The sequence below is a fragment of the Bos indicus genome, chromosome 14, assembly GCF_029378745.1.
Source record: "Bos indicus isolate NIAB-ARS_2022 breed Sahiwal x Tharparkar chromosome 14, NIAB-ARS_B.indTharparkar_mat_pri_1.0, whole genome shotgun sequence".
NCBI lineage: Eukaryota > Metazoa > Chordata > Mammalia > Artiodactyla > Bovidae > Bos > Bos indicus.
The window spans coordinates 46,763,502-46,786,900 of record NC_091773.1 but is presented as its reverse complement, the minus strand read 5'-3'; the positions used below and the strand labels follow the sequence as shown (position 1 = coordinate 46,786,900).

The following is a 23,399-nucleotide window of genomic DNA, read 5'->3' as shown; positions in this document are numbered from 1 at the left end:
ACCTCATGGACTGCAGCCCGCCAGGCTCCTCTGTCCATGGGATTCCCCAGGCAAGAATACTGGACTGGGTTGCCATGCCCTCCTCCAGGGGATCTTCCCAACTCAGTGATCGAACTGAGGTCTCCTGCATTGCAGGCAAATTCTTTACCAACTGAGCCACCAGAGAAGCCCAAATCAACCATACTTTAATAAACTTGGTGCTCTGTGATGACCTAGAGGGATGGGAGGGAGGCTCAAGAGGGAGGGGATATATGTACGCTGCTGCTGCTGCTAAGTCACTTCAGTCGTGTCCGACTCCGTGCGACCCCATAGACGGCAGCCCACCAGGCTCCCCCGTCCCTGGGATTCTCCAGGCAAGAACACTGGAGTGGGTTGCCATTTCCTTCTCCAATGCAGGAAAGTGAAAAGTGAAAGGGAAGTCGCTCAGTCACATCCAACTCTAGTGACCCCATGGACTGCAGCCCACCAGGCTCCTCCGTCCATGGGATTCTCCAGGCAAAAGTACTGCAGTGGGGTGCCATTGCCCTCTCCGGATATATGTATACTTACAGCTGATTCATGTTACATGGCAGAAACCAATACAACACTGTAAAGCAATTATCCTCCAATTAAAAATAAATTAAAAAAATAGATAAGTAATAAGGACCTGTGTATAGCACAGGGAATACTATTCAACACTCTATAATGACCTCCATGGGAAAAGAATCTAAAAAAGAGTGCCTATATGTATAACTGACTCACTTTGCCATACAGCAGAAAGTAACACAGTTGTAAATCATCTATACTTCAAAAAAAAAAAAAAGCCCTGTCAAAGTGTCAAAGTGGAGGACAGTCAGACACAGGTATAGTTTTGGAAAAGTAGTCCAGGGCCAGCACCTCCCAAGGGCAGGAGGAAGATGGCAAAGGCCAACACCCAGGTGCCCCATTGCAGAAAAGAAGATTCCATGCTGATTCCACAGGAAGTCCCCTAGGGTCCTACCTTGCTTTCTCCTTCAATGACAATGACAGGCACAGAAGTGGCAGGCCAGCGGTGTTTGGCTGGAAGGGGCTTGTCACAATTCCATAGAACTATGATCTGAAAGGGATAAGGGGTCATCAGATGGCTTGGTAAGGCTGGATTTACATAGGCTTCCAACCCAACATTTCTTCTTAAAGACACACAGAGAGAAAGAGAGAAGATGGTGTTTAAGCAAGGCAGAGAGGCAGACCTCAAAACTGTGTTTAAAGTGAGTCCACTCCACTCTGTACACCCAAAACTAACGTAACACTGTAAAACAACTATACTCCAAAAAAAATTTTTTTTAAGTGAGTCTACTCCCACACAACCCCCAGAACCCCATCACTCTAACAACCAGAGAGGGGACAAGAAGGGTAACCTAAGAAAACCTATGTCAAGTGGGTAGGAGAAGGCTGGGGAGGAAAGAAGGCATGCCAGGGTTGCTGGCTCTTAAAAAAGTGGTTTTCTAAATTCTGGTGTCTTATGATGAGGAGGAAGATAACAGCCTTGATCAAACTAAAGAAAAATGCACATTGAACATCTGCTATGAACTTCACTCCAGCAGGCAATGTGGGAGAAGGAAGAGAAGTCAAGATCCGACTTCTCCAGGATGGCAGCTTATTTCCTGTGGCCTGATTATTGCCAATAAATGTGTTTAGCCCCCAAATGCAGGCTTCAGTGTGACTCCATTCTTTTCTCATATGTAAACCTTCTTGTGTAATTTACAATTCAGAAAAACCACTGTTAAGAGTAGGAGAGCAATGCTAATTTGGAAAACACTGTTACCATAGATATCATCTTCTGCTCCCAATTTTATAATTAGTCACGGCGGCTGTGAAAGAAAAGTTAACACCTTACGCCAACGAGTCAGTTTCTGCTGTTGAAGCTTAGTTTTCTGGGTCCTTTCAGGGGCCTTTCTGAAGTTTGTTTTTCACTTTGACACTTAAAGATGAAATAATGTGTGTATATATTCCTTAAAGAGTGTGTTGGGGGACTTCCCTGGTGGTTAGTGGTTAAGACTCCTCACTTCCACTGCAGGGGGCGTGGGTTTGATCCCTGGTCAGGGAACTAAGATCCCACATGCCATGGAGCATGGCCAGGAAATTAAAATTAAAAAAAAGAAAGAAATAATGCCGCTTGCAACAACATGAATGGATCTAGAGATTATCATACTAAGCGAAGAAAGTCAGAAAGAGAAAGACAAATACCACACAGTACTACTTATATGTGGAATCTTAAAAAAAAAAAAAAAAAGAAAAGGTATTGGTATATACGTCACTTTACCCCAGGGCAAAGATCTCTTTGTAACCTACCCATTACCTGTACCAGATTTCACTTCCAAGAACCTCTAAGCTGATGAAAAGGGAGTAACAAGGCATGACAAATGAAAGGGGAATAACAGGGTAGGATGTGAGATGAGTCCCTGGGAGCCAGTGTGTAGCAGGGAAGGAGTGGGGGGGTCTCTGGTCCACCAAGCGGCAGGGCGCAGGCACTGGGTCAACCCTCCCTACCTCCCCACTCACCTGGGCACAGTACTGGGACTTGGCTGCAGCCACGAGGAGTTTCAACACTGGCTGGGACTGAGAGACCAGGGGGGTCACCGCGTGGATGACTGCAGTGAATTTGGAGGGGGGCTTTAAACCTGAAAGAGCAAGGGCAGAGCAACCTAATGAAGCACTGAGAAACAAGACTTCAAAAATTATTCCTCTCTGCTCCATCGCCTCACCCCAGAGCTAATGTTCCCTTCTCGCATATTTTTCCTCTGCCTCTTATGTCTTGACAGAACAAAAACAAGGTGAAAAGCTGCTAGTGAACTGCTGCCTGAGTTTAGAGACCTGGATAATTTACAGTTTAAGGCCCATTTCCAGATTTTTCCTTTGATGGCCTTTTCCTTCCTCCCTCGGGGATACATCTTTGATCTCCCTTCTGCTTTTTAGGCACCCAGAGTCTAATTATACACACACACATAACATTACTCACCACTCTTTACTCAAGAAAGGGTATAACTCTAGTTACTTACATCCTAGGCTGGATTTTAGTAAATGTGCTCTCTCTTCCAGGGTATGTGCATATATCTTATTCTTAGTGATATAGTTAAAGGGCATTTAGGTTGCTTCCATGTCTTGGCTACTGTATACAGTGCTGCCATGAATGCTGGGGTGCATGTATCTTTTTGAATTATGGTTTTCTCCAGATACATGCCCAGGAGTAAGATTGCTGGGTCACAGTGGTAGCTCTATTTTTTAAGGGACCTGCATACTGTTCTCCATAGTGGCTGCACCAGTTTACATTCCCACCAACAGGGTAAGAGGATCCCCTTTTCTCCATACCCTCTCCAGCATACTGTTGCAGGTTTTTTTGATGATGGCCATTCTGACTGGTGTGAGCTGATACCTCATTGTAGTTTTGATCTGCCTTTCTCTAATAACTGGTGGTTTTGAGCATCTTTTCATGTGTTTTATGGGCATCTGTATGTCTTCTTTGGAGAAATCATTATTGAGATCTCCTGCCCACTTTTTGATTGGATTGTTTGTTTCTTTGATATTGAGCTGCATGAGCTGTTTGTATATTTTGGAGATTAATCTCTTGTTGGTTGCTGGCTTTGCAAATTTTTTTTCCTATGCTGCCATTTTGAAGGGTTTTTGCCTGATCGCTACTATTTCAGATAAAAACCAGCAAGTGGTCAAGGTTAAAAGGCCAACATCCAGAGCCTAAGTGTCTAGGTCTGAAGCCCAGTTCCATCACTGAGTGGTGGTGGGATCATTACTTAACCCTCTGTGTCTCCACAGCAGTGAAATGGGACTGATGGCAACAGCAACAAAGTTACAGGGTTGTTATGAGAACGCATTTAAGCGAGCTAATGCATACAGAGCATTTAGAGCAGGACCTGCAAACACCAAGCGCTCAGCATGAGCTCACCACCACCACCACCATCACTGTCACCGCCACCATTATTTTGGGGTGGAAGCTGCTCTACTCCCAAGAAGTCTCTTCTTTACGTAGCAGGGAAACACAGCCGAGAGAAAAAGCATGTGGTTCAGACCTCTGCCAACTGTGTGCTCTGAAGCCCAAGGTGGAAAGGTATCATACATGCGCAAAATAACTGCCACCAAAGAGAAAGCAGTGAGATGGCTTCTTCTGCAAATGAGTCTTTTCCTGAGAACTCACTGAGAAACAGGAGCCAGGTTAAAAGCCTCTTAAAACTTCATTAGTGGGGACATATGTATACCTATAGCTAATTAAAGTTGATGTACAGCAGAAATCAAACCAATATTATAAAGCAATCATCGTTCAATTAAAAAAAAAGAAAAGCAGACTAAGAAACATTAATACTATGGTAGAGCTCTTATTAGACTATTAGAATAAGCAGTATTTATAGATGATAGAACAGCTTTTATTTTGGAGGGGAGAGGTCATGCTGCCAATAAACTTGTTTAACATTTAAAACAAAAGGAATAAATGTGAAATCCAAAATTCATCATGAATTATAATAACAAATTAAATAAATAAATAAAATAAATAATTAATTAATTAAATAAACAAAATAAATAAAATAACAAATTAAATTTTAGAAAACGTCATTAGTATAGACCCACTAATTTCACATTTTAGCAGCTTAAATATGAACAAGACACTGAAAGGACACTGAAGTTAAGCTTTGAGAGTGACTGATAAAGGGAAGAATTACAGTATATACCTCAAAGAATTATATGGATCTTTTGCAGAGAAAATGCCATCATCTGACTAGTACTTCAGTTTCATGTTGGAAAGAAACTAGCCTTCCCACTAGTGAAATACACATTTAAGGCTTTGCCAAGTAAGAAGAATAAATATGATGTAGGGGGTTCCCTTAACAGTAAGGACAAGTCACTGCTTTTAGACTTTCCTGTAATGGTTTAAGAAGCAACATTTACACACTTCTAATGTGCTAACTCGACTGACTCCACACAAAAATCTGGAATCTTCTTGCCACATCAATTTGAAGGATGCTTTATTATCCCAAGGTTTCTCAAATTTGGAACTGTGACTGAAGGGAAATGTCCAAAATGTTACCAACATTAGAGCAAATGGGGCTCCAAATACTGGGGCAGCCAAAAAGTTTGTTCAGGTTTTTCCATAAGATGGTGCAGAAAAACCCAAATGAACTTTTTGGCCCGCCCAATACATAAATGTCTATGGCGATAACGGTAGCCTTTTGTAAAGCTTCATCTCTCCACCTGTTTCCTTTTCCTCATTATGACCAGGCTAAAAGTTGCCTGGAGAAGGAAATGGCAAGCCACTCCAACATTCTTGACTGGAAAATTCCATAGACAGATGACCTTCGTGGGCTATAGTCCGTGAGTTTGCAAAGAGCAGGACACGACTGAGCGACTGAGCACAAAAGCTGCTTGAGAGCAGAGCTTATATCTCCTTTGACTTTTTATTCCTACCACCTAGCACTACATTAACACGGCACAGAAGAGGAGCATAATAAATGTGGAATGAAGTGCATAAGTTTGTCCTCTGTCCTATATTCTTAAATCTTTTCCCTTTCCCTTTATTAGTTTGGTTTTTCTTTGTTCTGAGACAGAGAAGTTAGGATCGTGGAGAGAAAAAATTGTAGGAAGAGTTCTCTTAGATTCATTTTATACATGATAAGACTCAAAATTATAGCAAACTCATTGTCATGTTGGGGCTTCCCTTGTGGCTCAGACAGTAAAAAATCCACCTGCAATGCAGGAGACCCAGGTTTGATCCTTGGGTTGGGAAGATTCCCCTACAGAAAGGAATGGCAAAACACTCCAGTATTCTGGTCTGGAGAATTCCATGGACAGAGGAGCCTGGCAGGCCACAGTCCATGAGGTCGCAAAAGAGTAGGAAACGACTGAGCAACTTTCACTTAGATTACTTAGATTGTCGTGTTCAGAATGATCTGTAATTTGGGGAGCCTTTTTCTTAAAAAGCAATGATTCTACTAAACGTAAAGAACAGCGGCTCAGATCAGGAATGAGTTTTTCACTTTGCAGGGCTCTGCTGGAAGGCAATGGCAGCCCACTCCAGTACTCCTGCCTGGAAAATCCCATGGGCGGAGGAGCCTGGTAGGCTGCAGTCCATGAGGTCTCTAAGAGTCGGACACGACTTCACTTTCACTTTCACTTTTCACTTTCATGCACTGGAGAAGGAAATGGCAACCCACTCCAGTGTTCTTGCCTGGACAATCCCAGGGACGGGGGAGCCTGGTGGGCTGCCGTCTATGGGGTCGCACGGAGTCGGACACGACTGAAGTGACTTAGCAGCAGCAGCAGCAGCAGCAGCAGCTGGATTTATAATTCATGACCTTGATAAACCATTTAGGACAGGGCTCTAGAAAGCAGTCTCCAACACAGGGTGTTACAAAGACACTGCGATGGAATAAAAAAATCGAGGGACTTGAGTTCCGAACAACATTTGGAGGGTAAACCAGAAAAGCTCCGGGGAAGGCATTCACTTACCTAAATTAGCATAGTAGTAAGGGAAATCTCCCAGATAAGATGAATACTGTGGTAGGACGAACAATCCCCCAGGATGTTTGTTCCATATTAAACTGTTGCGTGATATGTGCTTGAATATTCTGTCCTGAATAATCTAGAAAACAAAAACATTGGCATATGGTGAGGAGGAGACTCTGATGATATCTAATGAGGAACACATTCAGGCCAAATTTGAGGGCTGATGCCAGTAAAAGTACTGGGTCTACCCCCACCCCCCATTCTCCAATGATAAAAATGTCTGGGATACATAGAAAGTGACAGAGTGTTGGAAGAGAAGGAGAGAGAGAAAGGAAAGAGGTGGTTAATCCAATTGTCTAATTATACTTCAGTTTCACCATAAATTCTTTCTTGTCTTTCTATTGTTAAGTCCGTGCTCCTTTCAAAGTAGAGTGTGTTAGAAGAGTTAATTTCCTTAATGGCTGATCTTCTAACATGAAGATCTGGTTCTCAGTGCACAGAGATGTCCATGCAGAGATTGAGCTGGGAGCATCTTGAAGGCATGCACCTTCTATAAGCAGCTGAGCTTTTGATCTGTTCCTTTAATTCAGGAGGCAGGTTTATTTGTTTGACATAGTTTCATTGCCCTTTCAAATTCAATTGTAGGACTTTGGGGTACTAGTTAGCTGCAGGCTTTCTAACTTTAATCTCAGAAAGTAGTGAGTTAACTAACAAATGCTCAAAACAACCTACATAATAGGACAAAAACCATGGCATATGAAGACTAATAATAGCCAAGCTAGTTCATTAGTTTCTTTGGACTTGAAGACCTTGCAGATCATTAAATTCTACATTTAGAGTCAAACATTCCCCCATCCTGAATCATTTGTCAGATGAAGGTGATTAGTCTACTTTACAGATTTCTCTCTGTGACTTTCAAATTCTTGTAATTATACCATCTACTCATTAAGATATGATTTGGCAAATAATTAACTTGATACAGAATTTCAAGTTTTCAGCGATTTTTTTGTGTGTGTGTATGTGTGCTTAAAAAAGAGAAAAAGCCTAGTATATATCTCTAGAGATTTAAGACCAAAATCATCATTTTCTGGGTCCCCATTTAATGCAATGTGATTTAAGTACAGACCATTTTAAATGGAGGTGTATTATTTGCTAAGGTTATTACCACCCTCATCTCATCCCACATGGTGGCTAGACAAGTAATAAAGTGAGCTACGTTTATCTTTACAAACCTTATCGTGTTTATATTTTTTAATAAGAGAAGAAAGGAAGCAAGGAGGAAATTTAGAACTCAAATATCTTAGTTCAATGATTTCTGCAGTTTCTCTTTTCCTTAGATTAAAACGTCTTGTTTTATATGACTTGGTAGAGGTTTCAAATTTGGGCAAGATTTTAGAAACTTCACTCAAATGTTAATGTTTGTTCTTTGCGGTACAGCAGAGATATGTTAAAATGCTGTTGTCTAGGCATTAATTATAAGAAAATTGTCATGGTTGTGAAGAGTTTTTACATGGTTTGCAATTCCACTTTGTACACCATTTATTCCAGTTTTTAATTATTTGTACTTTCCTATTCTACTGTCTACTTATTTTCCTTTATAAGTTTTCATTCGGGTCCTTTTTTTTTTTTTTTTGCTTTCCAAATTTATACACCTTCAAGCATGTGGTCACTTAAACTCTGGATATCAAGACACAGAACACATTGATAGAAGACTGTGTCATACATCCAACCTACATACAAGTGACACAGAACTCAGAGATGTCACAAATTGAATCCCCATTCACTTTGGGTCTCTGGATGGTATGAATCTCAGTGTCGACTCTTTTTGGTTCAGTATCACAACACTGCCATCTTTTTGAGTTCAGGGATATGATAAGTCATAGTATTCTTCTGAAATACCAAAAAGCACATTATACGCTCTTCAAACAGATCTTGACAGGGCAATATCAAAAAAGGTAGAAGAGCAATAACAAATGCTGAATATAATCCAGGTCAAGCAGTTTGCCACCTTTATGACTTACTATCCTCATATGTAATAAGCAGTAAAATATCACATTAATTACAACAACCTCCAGAATCTGTTAGGAATAGTTGCCTAAGTCTTCATACTTATGACTTTTTTTTTTTTTTGCCTTAAAAAAAAAATCTCATTCCTGTGTGCATTGTCTAAGCATGGATTTTCCCATTTTTACACAGCTATACTACCATAAGTATTATATATTACAGATCTTTCCATATTATTAATAGTATTCATGGTTTACTTATCCTAAATGACCAATAATAGTGCAATTATTTCCATGCAAATCAGTGAACATATTTATGAGCTAAAACTTGCCACATTTAGGACTGATGCCTTAAGATTTTGTCAAAGGGTATGAACACTTTAAAGGCTGTTCATATGTACTGTCAACTGTCTTTCTGAAAGGTTGATATCAACTTGGCTTATCAAAAGTTTGACAGATCTTATTTTACCAAATAGAAAGGTCATTTCGTCCCTCTCCTAATGCTTAAGTCTCCCTAATGCTACACTGGACAGCTTCCTGGATCCTTGGTACTCACTCTTAATTGTTGTGGACAAAGACGTCATATTTAAAGGTTGGATACTATAAAGAAAATCAAAACACACAATCACGAAAAATTTACACAATTTTTTTTCCTTATAGCCCCACATGGTACCTTCAGTAAGGATAGTATTTCTTATTAATGTGAATTCAAAGGGAAGAATGACAGGCTCCTTATTTTTCATCTTTATGTGCCCTCTATTTTTAAAATAATAGACTATTGGTTACAGGCTACAGCCATTCTAGGTGACCCTGACTTGGTCTTTTGACAAATGCAGTGTTGCCTAATACCTGCAGGGCTGCCATATGCCACCTTGCTCCAAACTAATCTTCTATTTCTATTCTCTCACTGATTTTAAATTTTCATTGTACAGCAGCATCAGCAATACTATGGTCTGAATGTGTACGGTTAGAGATAAGTGAAGAGAGAAATGGAGACTCCTTCATAGAACTTCACTTTAAATTGTGCTTTCCAAGCTACCATGAGCTGTTCTCATGTGTTATGACAATTTCACACCCTTTTCTTTTGCTCAGCCTGATTCCAACTGAGTTCCTAGGGTTCAGTCCTTAGTGCCAAGTTACTGTCATACAATATTCTGACAAATAATGGAATCCATGAACATTATTTTTGCAGCATTTTATCACTGTTCCTATCCTTACTTCTCAATCTGCACCAAAAAAAAAGCTCCAAAGAGTCTATCTCTTATTAAATAGCTCCTTAATTCTAAGGTGCAGAATTCGGAAATTTCAATCAGCCTGGAAATACTAGCCAAATCCCAAGCAGGACAGAGTGCGACACAGTCGAATGTACGCACAACTTGACCCTGGTGTTAGAGAGAAGGACGAAGCATCCTGTTTCCAATTTTATCTAAGCACTGCTACAACTCTAAGGCTCATAATCTCCAAAGAGCAAGTAATTCCCTTCCCGTGACCCAGAATACAGCACAGAAGCAAGAAAAAGCCTGAGTGTAGAACATCCCCTTAGCAAGAGACCTTCGAATCTATGCTGTCCAAGGGTAATGCCGAATAATCCTCAGACAGCAGGCACTCCAGCAGGGACTGAAGAATTCACATTATCCAAGTTCTAAGCCAAGTAGGAATTTTTGATTTGTGATAGTTAAATCGTTCTTATGAACATTGTTGGCTGTTTATCTGTGTATGTGGATGGCATTTTCTGCTATTTTTCTCTGCTTTTCTGTTTACATTGGATCCTAGGGTAATTTGAGCTCTGATTTAAAAAGGGAAACTGGATGGTATCTCTCATGCAATTCAGTTGAGAGGTCAAACTGTTACAATCCAATTTTGGAACTATATGAGGGGATTTTGACAGTTGCTATAAATTTGAATGAAGTATATGGTTTGTAGTGTTTTAAAAACAACTGTGTTTTCTCTAAAAAACTGCCTGGCTCAGATCCAAGGAGAAGTAGGCCTTTCCATGCACAGAGATGAAAACAGCTTGGCTTAAGATCCTATGCTGATGAATATAACATATCCAACTGCTATTATAGGATAATTGAGCACTGCTAAGTTAGCAGGCAAGAGACCAGAGCTATGCAATAAACCATACTCAAAAGAAACGGAATTAATGAAATACCATCTTTCATCTGGCAAATTAGCAAAGTTGTGCATGTTTGTTTTAATTATGATCCTGAAGGTTGATAAGGTTACAGTGAAAGAGGGTCGTTCCCAGATGGCTTGTGGGAATCTAGATGGATACACCCTTTCTGAAGGGTAATTTGGCAATACATATCATGAGTCTTAGTCGTGCTTGGACCCTTGGCCTGAGTAATCCTATTTCAAGGACTCCATTCTAAAGAGATAGTCTAAGATACACGTGGAAAGTCATTCATTGGATAAAGGGCTATCTCTATTTAAAAAATAAAAAAAAGAATGAATGAATTAGAGACAACAGTAACAGTCAACCATAGCAGGTCAGTAAATAAATAGAGGTTCACCAAGAGATGAAATATAGGGTGAAGAAATGAAAACACGTGGTCTCAGTGTATAGCCAAAGATGCATAAAAGTGGCAAGTGGAAACACTGAGGAAAGAATAACTTAAGAAATCTATTGTGGGAACTCCCTAGTGGTCCACTGGTTAGGACTCCATGCTCTCACTGTCAAGGGCCTGGGTTCAATCTCTGGTCTGAGAACCAAGATCCCATAAGCTGTGTGGTGTGGCCAAAAAAAAAAAAAAAATCAAATAAAAATGTAAAAAAAAAACTGTACTGGGACAAATACAGAACAATTGGTAAAAAAAAAAAAAAAAAAAAAAAGGATGGTTTAGGTTTTTCAACACAGATCACATACAAAGTAAATTGCATTTAAAAAAAATTAATTGGCTATACTCCAGTACAAAATACAAAGCTTTAAAAAAAGTGTGTGGGTGCATGCTAAGTTGCTTCAGTCATGTCCAACTCCCTACGACCCTATGGACCATAGCCGGCCAGGCTCCTCTGTCCATGGGATTCTCCAGGCAAGAATACTGAAATAGGTTGCCATTTCCTCCTCCAGGAGAATCTTCCTAACCCAGGGATCAAACCCACATCTCTTACATCTCTAGCATTGGCAAGCAGGGTCTTTACCACTAGTGCCACCTGGGAAGCCCCAAAATAAAAATAAATACTAGAAAATACGTGTATGCAGGTTATGCATAAATAAAATTATGAGTCAAAAAGTCCTTTCTAAACAGTAGCAAATGGAAAAGGCACAAGTGAAAAGACTTCCCAATCACAAACAAAACAGAAAGGCCTACTACAAATTAGGGGAAAATATTTGTAAGAAAAGAATCAAAGGGTTAATATTTTTCATATAATAAGCTCTTAAAAATTAATGAGAACATTTTGTGGCCATTTCTATTTCTTTCTTTGTGAGCTGCCTGAGCAAGAAATACTGAAAAATCTTTCTTACTAAAATCTTAAGAAAATAATGATTTACCAGTTTGAGGGATATAATGTCCAATATGGTGAAGGTAAAAAAAAAATAAAAATAATTAAAATAAGTTCTCTCATATAAGCTGAAGGGAATATAAATTAGTTAATTCTATTGCAGGAAAATTGACAATTCATGTAGAAATCTTAGCATTTGGCATATTCTTTGAATCAGGACTTCGAATTCAAGGATTTTATCCTAAGAAAGTAATCTTGAACCTGCATAACAATTTGTCACTGAGGCTATTTTCTTCAAGGACGTGTATAACAATGAAAAAATAGAACAACTGTAGTAGTCTCAAATGGGGATTAATTAATGGAGTTAAATGATATTTGAATGGAATATTGGTCATTAAAATAACTATAGAAAAATCTAATGAGGTAATCTTAATATATTATTAAGGAGAAAAAACAGGGTATAAACTAAGTATGGAAAGATTCTTCTTTAAATTAAAAATGACAACATATTTATGCATTTGCATAGAAAAAAATGAATATATATATGTTTATATGTGTATATATATGTCAATAGTGAATTGTATGGATAGATTATTTTATTTTTGTGCTGTAAGTATTTTCCATTACTTTCTAAAAGGAACATGTACTTCTTTGATAAAAAGCACTCATCCCCCCCCCAAAAAAAAAACCCAGCAACAACAACAAAAAATCTAAGCACAATTCACATTCAACTTTCCTTAAGAAGGTTCTTAGAAGAGTCTTAGATGGAGGACATGATCAAAAACAAAAGGTAGAATTTATTACATGTTCAAATCTGCTGCTATGAATGCAAGTGAAACTTAATTTTCATTGAGGAGGGTGATTTGGATGAATAAGAGGAATTTGCTTGTAATAAAGAAGCCCTTGGAAGGCATTCTACCCTGTCCCCGTTCATGGGTGGACCTGGGTACTAAATATCTTTTCACTAAGTTCCATGATGAAATCAGTGCACCCAGAGAGGACACTTTGGTAGAGCCCAGCCCCATGAGAGCAGAAGCCAGGGCCAGGCCTCAGGTAGGTAAGTGTCCCAGGGTGGCTGGGGTATGACCAGCATTGGCTCTGGTACCCAGGATGGCAAGACAGCAGTGATATGCACAAAACAGGATGACTTCCATTTTCTTGGTATATATCAGAATGATCATATTGCATACTCCCAGTGACATTAGCTTCTGGAGCGGTAATCACGTTTCCAAAGAAAATACTTTGAAAGTGAGGCCACGAATGCCCCCACCTCATGTTACAGACACCTCAGAATTACGTCGCTGCTGGGCTACACCTGAGAACCTCTGCTTTGCTTCCTGTAATTTGTGAGTGCAGATTCCGAAATCTTTTCTCAGCAATTTGTGCTACTTTGGTGTAGCCTCAGGCCACCGCTCTCTGCTCTACTTCCAAAGGTTTTAATCATCCCCATGTTTCCCTTTCTTTTTTTCCTCCTGCCTTAAAAAAAGCAACTTGAAGATGGGCACCCATCTGCCTGGAAGATTTTCTGATTTTATAAAGCTTAAAACTTTCTGCACTAGATGAGTGTAATTCTTATTTTCTTAACACATCCTTGTGATAATGATGGGTGGGTTGCATGTATCTTGAGAATGAATTTGGCTGTTTCCGAATGCCACTGGACTACAGTACCCAGTAAACTATTCATATATTTAGAATGGGAGATTTTCCCCTACTTGCTCACTATCTGTTTCTTAAGTGGACTCCAGAAATACGCCTTCAAAGGATGCCATGAGTGTGAATGACAGGCCAATCATTAGCTACCTGTCTCTGAAATGATATAAGTCAGAGCCGATCTCTGTGTCAAGGAGTGTATTCCTCCTAAGTTAGTGTTCCTCTGTGGAGCTCGTCAAGAATGGAGAGCAGGTCAAAGCGGTTAACTGATACATCCAAGTGCAGAAAGCTCAGTGTTGCCGCATTTGACCAATTACACATTGACAACAGCAAAAGAGGAGGCTAAGAGAAACACATAAAGGACCATTATTCGAGACTGAAAGCCAAGGCATCTCACTTACCTCTAGTGTAGTTAATACAATCTTCTCAACTGAAGAAAAATAAGCCTCCCACAAGAATTGTGTCTGCTGTCTAAGTGCTAGGATTTTATCCTGATGAATAGACCTGATTGTAGAAGGAATCTGTAACACAAGGTGAACACATAATAACTATAACTGGAAAACAATGAGATGCCATTTGATCACAATAACTCACTCAGGTTAGAGTTTTTTTCTTCATAGCATTCTGCTTCTAGCGTACAGATCTACTAAAAACCACCAACCCCTAGACTGAAAGGTCCTTAAGAGGTGTTAGCTAAAAACAGCACTTACTGGGAGTCAGCAATGATGACCTTTAATGACCAAATACACAACAGTTAGAGCTCACTTCTAAGATTTGGTAGCAGCTTATCACTTGTGTAGCATTCCTCTGCCATTTTCTAAGAATCCCACATGCCCTTGAACCTGCCCGTGAACAATCAAATCCTGCAGAGAAGGGGCTACAGTCTTGGAGCAAAGCTGAGAGCCATTATGTCCCAAGCACTTCTAAGACATGCCACCCTCAGGACTACTAATGACCTACAGAAGGACCTTTTAGGGAATGTCTCGGAGTCTGTCCATTTAATATGCAGCTGAGGGTAATTATTTCTATGTGCAGGTATCCCTTTTCTCTCCCTGAGAGCTTTCTGCTCCCCAGACCTCTCTTTTTGGCTCTAGTGCTTACCCCAAACTAACACGAGCCGTCATGTGTGCTTAGCCAACACTGCTATCTACCAGGCTACACAATTTTAAAGGAAGGATTTATGCCCTGTCCATCCAGCTAAACACTTTCTAGCTAGGAGAGTGGCTTTTATATACAGACACACCTCAGAGATACTGTGGGTTCTGTTTCAGACCACTGCAATAAAATGAATATCACAATAAAGCAAGTCACACAAAATTTGTTTGGTTTTTCAGTGCATCCAGAGGATTCCCAGGTGGTACAGTGGTAAAGAATCTACCTGCCAATGCAGGAAATGCAAGAGACACGGATTCGATCTCTGAGTCAGGAAGATCCCCTGGAGTAGAAGGTGGCAACCCACTCAGCATTCTTGCCTGGAAAATCCCATGGACAGAGGAGACTGGTGGCTACAGTTCACGGGGTCACAAAAGTCAGACACCACTGTGTACCACCACCACCATCAGTCCATCTAAAAGTTACTTCGGCACTATAGTCTATTAAGTATACAGTAGCGTAATGTCTGAAAGCACAATGTAAATACCTTAATTAAAATACTTTATTCAAAGTAAAAAAAAAATGCTAACCATCATCTGACAACACAGGCTTATGACAAACCTTCAATTTGTTAAAAAAAAAAAAAAAGCATCTATGAAGCACAATAAAGCAAAGTAAAATAAATGAGGTATGCCTGTAGTAGCTACTTAATAAATAAAAGTCAAATTGACCACAGCCATCTGAAGCCACCGAAGGAATATTATTATTTTCACTAGCAGTACAGGAAAATGGGAGTCAGACCAAGGTAAGAGTCTTGGCTCTACAGCTTACTAGCTGTGCTTCCTTGAACAAGTTACTTGATGTCTCAAAGATTCCATCTCCTCAGTTATAAAACAGCGATACAGTTCTAACATCACTGTAAGGTTGTAATGAAGAGCACGTAAGTGCTTCACGCAATGCCTAACACATGGGACGTTTAACTGACAAAGTAATTACTACTACTACTATTGCTATTGACTTAAGGGTGATGATATGAAAAGTTGGACCAATTGCTTAATGTTTGCCTATGAACTTGCTTGGGTCTGGAGCTCTGAAATGTACTTCCTGGCTGTCTAGTGAGTTACCTTAGCTTGCTCCTTATCTTCACCTAAAGCCCAAGGTCTGTTTCATTTATGGAGCCTACATTCTTAGGGGAGATTCCTTGTGATTATCAAGTGCCCTTTTGTGCTCACCTCTTTCTGCATGCTTGCCTCCCTAATATGTAACTAAGCAGAGAGGCATGGGAGCCTGGACTGAAGCAGGAATGCTCTACTAGCTGTTTTCATAAGAAAGTTAGCCATGACATCGTGACTAAGACTACATCTGAATTTCCAGTGGAGGGGAAGGAAGCAGGAACTTTTTTTTTTTCAAGACCACTTCTACAGGAAGCCAGAGAACTGTTTCACAGTACCTACATAAGGACAAGCTCACTTGTGATGTCCAAAAGCAGATACTAAATCTGCAGCCCCAGTGTATGTCTGGATTCTCAACACTGAAGCAGCATGAAGGGAACAGGCAATGGAGAAAAATAGTTGCCTGAAATCACAGCTCAAGGTCAAGGGGAAATAAAATATCCTTGAAGAAGGTGGAGAAACCATTCAGATCATCAATCCCTGATAAGTCAAAGAACATTTAATTTTATTTACTGAGAAAATTACCCAGATAGCCAAAGAAAGATTAGGAAAAAATTATCATCTTCAATTTTCATAATCATGCCCTCTTCTGAGTGTCAGTGGTATTTTCTAAGGGTCGTACAGGTTGATACTTCACTGTTTTATTGTGATGATGAGGAACCAGTCCATTAGAAAAATGTCAAAAGCTATCATCACTATGTGGTCTCCAGAAAACTGAGTAGACTGTGGTTAGGAAGGCAGAATGGCATATCACACATGAGCCTATCAATACATCCCCTCTCTTACATAAGCCACATCTTGCTGTTACTATATCAAGTGAAATATATTCTACCCGTCTGTGCATACACGTGTCTGACAGCAGTCTGCAAAGTGCTCTGGAAGATAATTCCAATTGATTGAAAAGACAGAGTTCCAAGTTTTAATGGCATTTGGCTATTGGTTATTAATCTGCTTGTCCCGAGAGACAGGTACAGGAAAGTGATAAATTAATTGCAATTTTGCCAGATTGTTCGAAGTGGCAGAACCCAGTGAAGTCTTAATAAAAGGTCATGCATGGTAACCGTACTAATGGAATCTACCAAGATAGATACAGGAAAGCAACAGTAAGCTCTCTTGGTGACATGACGACAAGACTATATGCAAATAAAAACATCTGAGCTGTTCTAAAACAGGAAATGAAAAATGGTAACATAACAAAAACATTTCCCAGAGCAGACATTTGGGCTGGGTGCCAGTTCTTTAAAACCATTGTCAATGACAGTTCAGTCGTCATTCAATATGGAGGCAGCTGTGCAGACAGACTGCATATGAGCGGAAAATGCCAACGAGTTTGAGTGGGTGCACAATGAAAAACAAAACCCCCAGCGTCAAGCCAAAATGTTGCTTCAGAAGGTGAAATGCTTCTGGAGAATCAACTCTGGTGAAATGGCAGAGATCAGACAACCACAGTTCAGTACCCCGGAATCCACTCCATTTCAAAGACAAACTCCCAACTTATTCATATCATTCACGAGAGCGTGGGTACACAATTGGAGAAATTATGGCTGGTATTTTTCATTCCCAAATTTCCTTTAATGAGCATGCATCTTTAAAAAAAAAAAATCAAAGGAGGAAGGAAAAAGGCAACATGGAAAAGAACCACATCTATCACTTTGTTAGGCCTTCTATGAGTGAATGTTTTTAGGCACGCACCTAGGGAGAACTCTACTAGGTCACATGTTCTTCTCCTACTTCTGTGGTCCCAGGGGCCTTGGAGATCATAGATCTGAATACCAGACACAAGGCATGTTTTGGAAGCTGTGTTCAGCTGGCCTTGCTATAATTGATTGCACTCTTGGTTACAGATATTTCACCTGTGACTTTAGGGGGAGTACCGAGTTATTTTACCAGTCAGTCAGCAGACTGGCCAGCAGGACATTTAAAAAAATATCATTCTACAAATATTTGTGGTAGTTCAAGGTAAAGTACAATGTCATGAAATAAATGATTAAAATATTACATCATTTTAGAGAAAAGAGTGTGGCAATTTATGCTGAAGCTAAAGCATCATTGCACAAAATGCCTTTAAAAATTCTCAGTGACTGACTATTCCTGACCTGGGATTTCTCTGTGAGTATCATATTCCCCCGTACCAGGCAGCTATTGAGATGTTCAGACTTTTATTAGGCATCCCTGTAGAAGTTTAGTTGATATATATGCATGGATTTATTTCTGGGCTCCATTCTGTTCTATTGAGCTATATACCTGTTTTTATGCCAGTATTACACTGTTTTAATGACTGTAGCTTTGTAATATAGTTTGAAACTAGGGATGATGATACTCCAGCTTTATTCTTTTTCTCTTAAGATTGATTTGGCTATTTGGGGTCTTTTCTGGTTCCACACAAATTTTAGGACTGTTTTTCTATTTCTGTTAAAAAAAAAAAAAAAAGCCACTGGGATTTTGGTAGGAATTCCCTTGAATCTGTGGATCACTTTGGGTAATAGGAACATTTGAATAATTAGTAAGTCTTAATTCTGCAATACAGGACAGCATTGTTGAAACTTGAAGCTACTACACTAAGTGAAATAAACCAGTCATGGAAAGAAAAATATTTCATGAGTCCACTTTCATGTGTTCAGTTGCTCAGTTGTGTCTGACTTTTTGTGACCCCATGGACTGTAACCCACCAGGGTCCTCTGTCCATAGAATTTTCCAGGCAAGAATACTGGAGTGGGTTGCCATTTCCTTCTCCAGGGGATCTTCCCGATCCAGGGATCAAACCCACGTCTCTTGCATCTCCTTCATTGGCAGGCAGGCAAAGTATTTTACCACTGAGCCATCTGGGAAGTCCTCCACTTATATAAGGTATCTAAAATAGTCAAGTCCATAGAATTAGAGAGTAGAATGGTAGTGACCAGTGATTGGGGGATGGGAACTGAGGAGTTACTCATCAGTGGGCATAAAATTTCAGTTAAGCGAGATGAATAAGCCTAGAGACCTGCTGTAATACACTGTATTTACCTATACTCAACCATAATGAGTATACGTCAAAATTGGTAAAGAGAGTGGATTTCACGTTATGTATTTTTACAACAATAAAATGAAATGGAAAAAATAATCTACATGGCCAAAAATACAAGACAACCCCCCACACACACATTTTCATTTGAGGCTGTTCTTTTAAATATACATCTTAAAGATAACACTAACCCAGACTAGATCATTTGAGCAATGATAACACTAATGGCAAGAATCAGCCCTAGAGACCTGTCTTTCTGAAAATTAATCTGAAGGCAAATATGGAAATGGGAAAGGAGTACAAAGTGGCAGCAGAATTGTACAAGAACTCTCTGGCATGATTTCTAAATATTACAGAAACTGAAGGGGGTAGATAGACATCTCTTGTCAGTATCAACATTCATGTCCTCCACCTGTAGCTTCTCCTTATCCGAGTATATATTCCCTGGATCTGAGGAGACTGCATACTAGGAAGTGAACGGTCATGTTAAATGACTTCATATTCACCACGACACAGGCAATTTTGTCCTGATAAAATTTCTTTTATAGAGCTGACCTTTTGGATTCATCTTCTTTGAAAGTTTGTATGGGGGCAGCAATAACCCACTGATCTGGGGAAGGCCACCACCCCTTCCTTACCTGTAATAACAATCTCTCATCGCCTATGACGGCAGCTTGGTTCCAATTAATCACTTCAGAGAATGGCAACTCCCATCCATTGCTGAGCATCACAGGGACACAGGCGGCCTGTACAAAGAAGGACACTGTGAGTGTGAGGGAGGTGGTGGCAGGAGGAACCCTTCCAATCAGGAGGGTGAAATCGGTACAAATTCAATTACTGACATGAATCCTGGACTGCTGAGGTCAATAGAAAAGTGGGCTTTCGTGAAGTCACATGAAGGCTGTCCGTATCCAGCTGAGATTTTACCATTTGCAAGTTGTGCCTTGGAATGTGAAAACCCCATTTCTATTCTTATACCTGGTTTGGCTGACCTTACTTCTAGGGAAACAACTGGCCTCGCTGAAGAAATTTTACTGACGTAACAAAATCGTTCACCAACAAAATCCTAGCATAAACCCCACCTTGAACAAACATGGTCTTGTCAATGAAAACGCTACAGTTCTTGTGCAAAGTGCTTCATGCCAATGTCCTGAGCAACAAAGAGCTGAACAGGACTTGGTTTTCCTGATAAAGCACTTTGTGGACTTAATTCTTACAGGGTGCTCACCAGGCCAGGCAAACACCCAAACCAGACTTGATCTCTTCAGTGTGGAAGGATCCTGACCAACTTACTACCTGAACAGTGACCTAAGAGCCTAAAAACACCAGGCTAATGACAAAATTCTGGTTGCAAAGAACTCGTAATCCTAAGCAGAGACCAATTTGCTCCATGTAACATACCCAGAGGCTAGGAGAATGTTAGGGATGATATGCTTCCTAGAACATGTCAGAAAAGACTTTCAAGGCAAGGAAGCCCTCCTGCTGGAGGACAAGACAGAACACTGGAAGCATGGTGACGAAAGCACAGATCCAGGCAGGGCAGAGTGCAAAGGGAGAAAGTCACAGCAGCCAGGAGCTCAGGAGAGGAGGCAGCGAGAGGTGGAAGGCGTGCTTTCTTGCAACAAGGAAGGCTGGATGCAACTTCTGGGTGAGAACCGCAGAGAGTAAAGGTTAATGGCAAAAGAGTCCTGAAGCTCTGGGACCTCAGAACTGCAGAGCCTGGAAGAGCCAGGCTGAGAGAGTGACTCTATCTTGCTGGGGGTCATGCTCAGAATTCAGAGAAGCCAAGTGATGACTGCAATGGGGACAGAACAAGTTTGATTTGGGGAAATACCACTCATTAGCCATCTTCACTGCTGTTGAAACTGGCTTCCAAGGAGGAGGGCTGAGCCTCCATGAGGAGTCCGGCTCTGCTGCCTGGTGGGCAGTCAGATCTACTCTCTGTTTGCAAGCCCATCTCTGAGAACCTACCTTCCCTTGAGATTCCCACTGAATCTCCTCATGTCCAAAGGCAGGGTGTAAATCCTCCTTCTGCCCCTCACGCATATAAAAGGTTGCAGATTTTCTTGGGAAAACAGATTTCAGGTGTTCCAGGCAAACCATGCATTTGGTTTAGATCCCAGGAGATGTGTTAAGGTGAACCCTTCTCCCCTCACCCCACCCCCTGTCTGATGTCAGTTCTCAACTCTGTTCTGGGGATGATCAGGGTCTCTTACCTGCAGAGCCTCCAGGAACCTGAAGGACCCAAGCCTGCGACCACGAGGAACCAGACAGAAAGTGGCATTGTGCAGCATTTCCCGATAATCATATCTAGAAGGAAAAGAGGTGCCATCAGCAAACAAAGATCATTAAGAAGGAGGCGGAGTGAATGGGCATACCCAGGGTGCGTGAAGCCACCCAGAGCAACTTGGGTGGTACAGAAGCCAGCCCCCCCTTTTCCAGGGGGAAGGCAGGAAGGGTTGTTGCATGACGGAATGGAAATGTGACCCTTCCCACTGGACAAAGCAATTAGGGTCTTGTGCAAATAATACGTAAAAGACAAGTCTGATGGTCTCAGTGACATTTTGGCTTGCTCAGCCTTTACTTTGCAAATCAGGTTTTTTCGTGTCTTGGCAAAAATAGGTTGCCTTCATCAGCTTAAAAAAATAATCACTGCTAGTTGTTCTTTTATAATGCCATATCATTCAGGAACCTGAAGACTGCTCTTGTTTCCTACCTACCCCAAGAAACCATGCTATTAAAATCTACTCAGGAAACCTCCATTCTGAGCACAAAACATTTATTTTCTCCTTCAAGCTGGAGTTTCTACTTTTAACCAAGAACATTCGGTTACCCCAGACAAACACTCCTGTGTAAGAATGGTTGGCATGGAGGAAAGAGAGAAAGAGCCAGCCCAAGAAACTGGGAAAGAGAAGAAATAACAAGAGAAGAAAAAATACTCAGGGCTGTGGGAAACTGGGCAAGAGACGAGATGATCGTGTCTTTTACTCAAATACCATTGAGCCAGCTCACGTTGTTACTGCACTTGGAAAAATGCAAAATAAAACAGGAATGTCACCTGTCTCTTTATGTCAGTGGAGTGCAGGGAAAGACAACAAGCACCTCATTTTGTTTAGGGCTGGCACTTGAAACATGATTTCCACAAACCCAGTCCTAAACACACAGCTGAAAGTTCACTCGGAGTTGAAGCAAAGTTGGGAAACTGGAGAAGGCTCATGTCCTGGGTAGGCCCAGCTTCTCAGGGCTAGGATGAAATCACGCTAGTAGGAAATCACTCTCGTTTTTCAAGAACTTCCTGGGCTCAGCAGACAGGTGTGCCTTTGACAGTAGCATATGTCACTGGCATTTTCTGACTCTAATAGTCTAATTTAATCATAGCCTGAAGGCACTGAATTCTTCCCTCCTCTTTTGGGGATACTGATATATACATTTATATTTTTAAAGTCCACATCTATTTTTATAATCTTATACAAACTAGGCATATGGGAGTAAGCCAATTTTCAATTATAAACCCGTCATTAAGAAGAGACATCATGCACAGGACCATTTGCTTAAACAAGCGTGTACAACTAATTTGCACAAGAAAAGGTCACCATGAATGGATTATCTCCATTGAGAGTAAAAATTTTAAAAAAGAAAGAAAGAAAAAAGAATATCCTTGCTGCGTTAATTAAACTGTAAAATAGACTTCAAAGTGGAAAGGTTTTTAAGAGGGCTCTAATTTAGCTAAATAAAAAAAATATTAAATTATGTTAGTACTGGCTTCTCTTTTCCTCACCAAACATAAGAAAATAATTGACAAGGATCTCGGGCTCAACTGTTGATAATGTCTGAATATCTACCTAATCAATCGAGACCAGGGAAACACACACAATGTATGTATAAAGTTTAAACTGAAACTTTAATATAAAAAGGTCAAATATACTTGAGGCTACAGCAAAGTTTAATAAATACCCAGAATAGAAACCCCTAAGGGGCTGGAACAGAAGGCCCTACCTCCTCATCATTAGGCTGCTAAAAATGTAAAACCCTATTAATGTTCTGGACTGTAACAAGTTTCAAAGTTTTCAGCTGCAGAATTTACTTGAGTGAGGGAGCAGAGGGAGAAGAAAAGCAGAAAACTTGAGGAAAAACTCAAATGACAGTATTCAAGGTGTGGATTTTTAAGTGGTTGTAGAGAGGGATTTGCTGATGTATGGAATCAAGCTTCATGATTGAAGCTAGTGTTCATTCACATAAAAGGTAACAGGAGAAAGGGGACAAGCATTCTTGCTGGAATCAGGAACCCACTAGGCAAGCTGTGAAGTTCAAAGTGAAACAATGGGCTTTCTGGGCCTCAGTTTCCTCATCTGCAAAATGGGTCAGTTGGGCAAGATGACTAAAGATTGTCTGGAATATTCCATAATTATTATTATTTTTTTAAAAGTATTTCTCAAGGTTTTTTGTTTGTTTGTTTTGATGTGGACCATGTTTTAAAAGTCTTTATTGAATTTGTTACAATATTTGTTCTGTTTTCTGTGTTTAGGTTTTTTTAGTTGTGAGGCATGTGGGTTCTTAGCTTCAGGACCAAGG

At 40.3% G+C, this 23,399-nt stretch overlaps 1 protein-coding gene across 1 annotated transcript in view; it reads right to left on the bottom strand.

The window, feature by feature from the left end:
• Positions 1-23,399, bottom strand: part of EXT1 (exostosin glycosyltransferase 1) — a 313,610-nt gene that overhangs the window by 20,414 nt on the left and 269,797 nt on the right. Inside the window, exons 2-7 of the mRNA XM_019973786.2 lie at positions 21,044-21,137; positions 19,466-19,573; positions 13,964-14,083; positions 6,469-6,601; positions 2,521-2,639; positions 980-1,075 (exon numbers count right to left, since the gene is read on the bottom strand). Coding sequence (XP_019829345.1) covers positions 980-1,075; positions 2,521-2,639; positions 6,469-6,601; positions 13,964-14,083; positions 19,466-19,573; positions 21,044-21,137 — 670 coding nt within the window. The remainder of the gene's footprint in view (positions 1-979; positions 1,076-2,520; positions 2,640-6,468; positions 6,602-13,963; positions 14,084-19,465; positions 19,574-21,043; positions 21,138-23,399) is intronic.